At 39.5% G+C, this 2,500-nt stretch overlaps 1 protein-coding gene across 1 annotated transcript in view; it reads left to right on the plus strand.

The window, feature by feature from the left end:
* Positions 1-2,500, plus strand: part of LOC144980333 (TBC1 domain family member 2B-like) — a 59,821-nt gene that overhangs the window by 38,230 nt on the left and 19,091 nt on the right. Inside the window, exon 10 of the mRNA XM_078927998.1 lies at positions 95-227. Within this exon, the coding sequence (XP_078784124.1) occupies positions 95-227 (133 nt within the window). The remainder of the gene's footprint in view (positions 1-94; positions 228-2,500) is intronic.

Consider the following 2,500-nt stretch of genomic DNA (forward strand, 5'->3'; position numbering starts at 1 on the left):
ATCATCATCATCATCACCACCAGCAGCAGCATTGTCATCAATAACTATCATCACCACCACCACTTACAATTTACCATATTTATCAATCCCCCAGGTGGCGGCGACTCCAAGTCGCAGGAAGTGGTTAGTCAATTGCTGGAGGAGGCCCTGGCCTCGGAGTCAGTCATTTTGGATACTCAGGATGGAAATGGCAACACGAAAAACCAATCATTCATGTCAACACACAGGTAGGTAGAATTCATTTTATTGATGATATAGTGTTGGGTAAAGTTTAAAGCTATTCAGAGAACAGCTGGTAGAATAAAGAGGGATTACAGGTTATGCAAAGACAATGGCATACAAACAAAAATGAGAGAAGAATTTGAAAGTGCACTCATGATACAAAGCCAAAGTGAACCTGATAACGAAAAATATGAAAAACAATTTGATATATTCCAAAAGTGTGTCAAAGCAACTGCAGAAAAGCATTTACCAATAGCTCAAATAAACAGCAAAAAGGAATGGATGACAAATGAAATTCTAAACCTATTTGAAGAAAGACGAAAATGCAACAGAGGGTCTGCAGAATACCAAACATTGAACAACCACATTAAATCCAAATGCATCGAGGCACATGAGAACTATCTAGACTGGAAATGCTGCGAAATCGAAAGAGAATACAAACCCAACCCCCAACAAGCTCACCAAAGAATAACAGAACTATCAGGGAAAAGGAAAAGCAAAGCAGCAGGAAGTTGTATCCAGAACAAACAAGGGGAACTGCTATTTGAAGAACAACATATAGAAAGCCGATGGGTAGAATACATAGGCGAACTGTACAATGATCCAAATAGAAATGAACCACCACTGAAATTCAAAGAACCATTAAGCGGACCAAAAATCACCAAAAGTGAAATTGAACATGCCATGGAACGAATGAGGGATGGTAAAGCAACAGGCCCTGATGAAATATCTGTAGAGGTATTAAAAAGCCTAGGAGATCTAGCAATTGATGAACTTCACATATTATTCAACAATATATACAACACTGGGAAAATTCCAGAAGATCTCTGTAACTCTATTTTCATAGCAATACCAAAGAAAGCAGGTGCAGTCAGATGCGAAAATTTTAGAACTATAAGTTTAATAAGCCACATCAACAAAATACTGTTGCGTATAATTATCAACAGGCTAAGGAATAAGATTAACCCCGAAATCGCAGAAGAACAATATGGATTCCAACCTGACAGAGGGACAAGGAACGCAATATACCTCCTCCGTGTTTTAAGTGAAAGAGCTATACAGGTTCAGACCCCACTATACCTCTGTTTTGTCGACTACAAAAAAGCTTTTGATAGAGTACGCCACGAAGAAATACTAAAACAACTGCACTCCATTGGCGCTGATGAGAAAGACCTCAGACTCATGCAAACATTATACGACAGCCATCAGGCATCTATCAAAATCGGAAACTCTACAGGAAATTCCATTCCTATTAAGAAAGGAGTCCGTCAAGGGTGTGTTGCCTCACCAGACCTGTTTAATCGATACCAAGAAACAATCATGAGGGGCATAACTAATATGGAGGGAATAAAAGTAGGAGGTCACAACATAAATAATATAAGATACGCAGACGATACGGTACTCGTTGCAACATCAGAAATCCAACTTCAAAAGATTGTTGACAAAGTGGTAGTAGATAGTGAAGCCAAGGGAATGGAAGTGAATATCACCAAAACGGAATGCATGGTAATACAGAAAAACCCCGAAAACAACAACACCTGCAATATAACGATTCAAGCAACTTACCAACGTAGAAAGTTTTAAATACCTAGGTTCAATAGTGACAACAGGTGGAAGATGTAACCGAGACATACGAGCAAGAATAACTCAAGCCAAACAGGCCTTCATGGACCTCGGAAACATTTTGAAAAACAAACAGATGTCGTTCGGGATTAGATTCGAGTCTTGAAATGCTACATGTGGCCAATCTTGTTATACGGATGCGAAAGCTGGACTACAAATGCAGAAACACAAAAGAACATTGAAGCTTTTGAAATGTGGTGTTTGAGAAGGATGCAGAGAATATCGTATACTGCACACAAAACGAACGAAGAAGTGCTAAAACAAACATACCAACAAAGGAAACTAATGCCCTTAATAGCGGATCGACAACTATCCTTTTTCGGACACATAGTAAGAAAAGATAAGAATGAATACCTGGTAAGTTGTGGAAAAATACCTGGAAAACGCGCCCGGGGGAGACAAAGAAAAACACTCATAGACCAACTGAAGGGCTTCACCAACCTAACAATCCAAGAGCTGTTTGAAAAAGCAAGAGACAGGGAGGAATGGAGAGAGATAATTCATGCAGTATCCGAAGCCTGGACCAGGCATGGAACTTAGAAGAAGAAGAAGAAGTGTTGGGTGTTGTCTGGTGACTGGGTTGAACACACCACTATCATGTGAGAGGTCTAAGAGCGATATTATGTCGAGTAAACTAGATATAAATAAAGGTGAT

The sequence above is a fragment of the Berghia stephanieae genome, chromosome 1, assembly GCF_034508935.2.
Source record: "Berghia stephanieae isolate SIO BIC M18660-M18661 chromosome 1, UCSD_Bste_1.3, whole genome shotgun sequence".
Classification (NCBI taxonomy): Eukaryota; Metazoa; Mollusca; class Gastropoda; order Nudibranchia; family Aeolidiidae; genus Berghia; species Berghia stephanieae.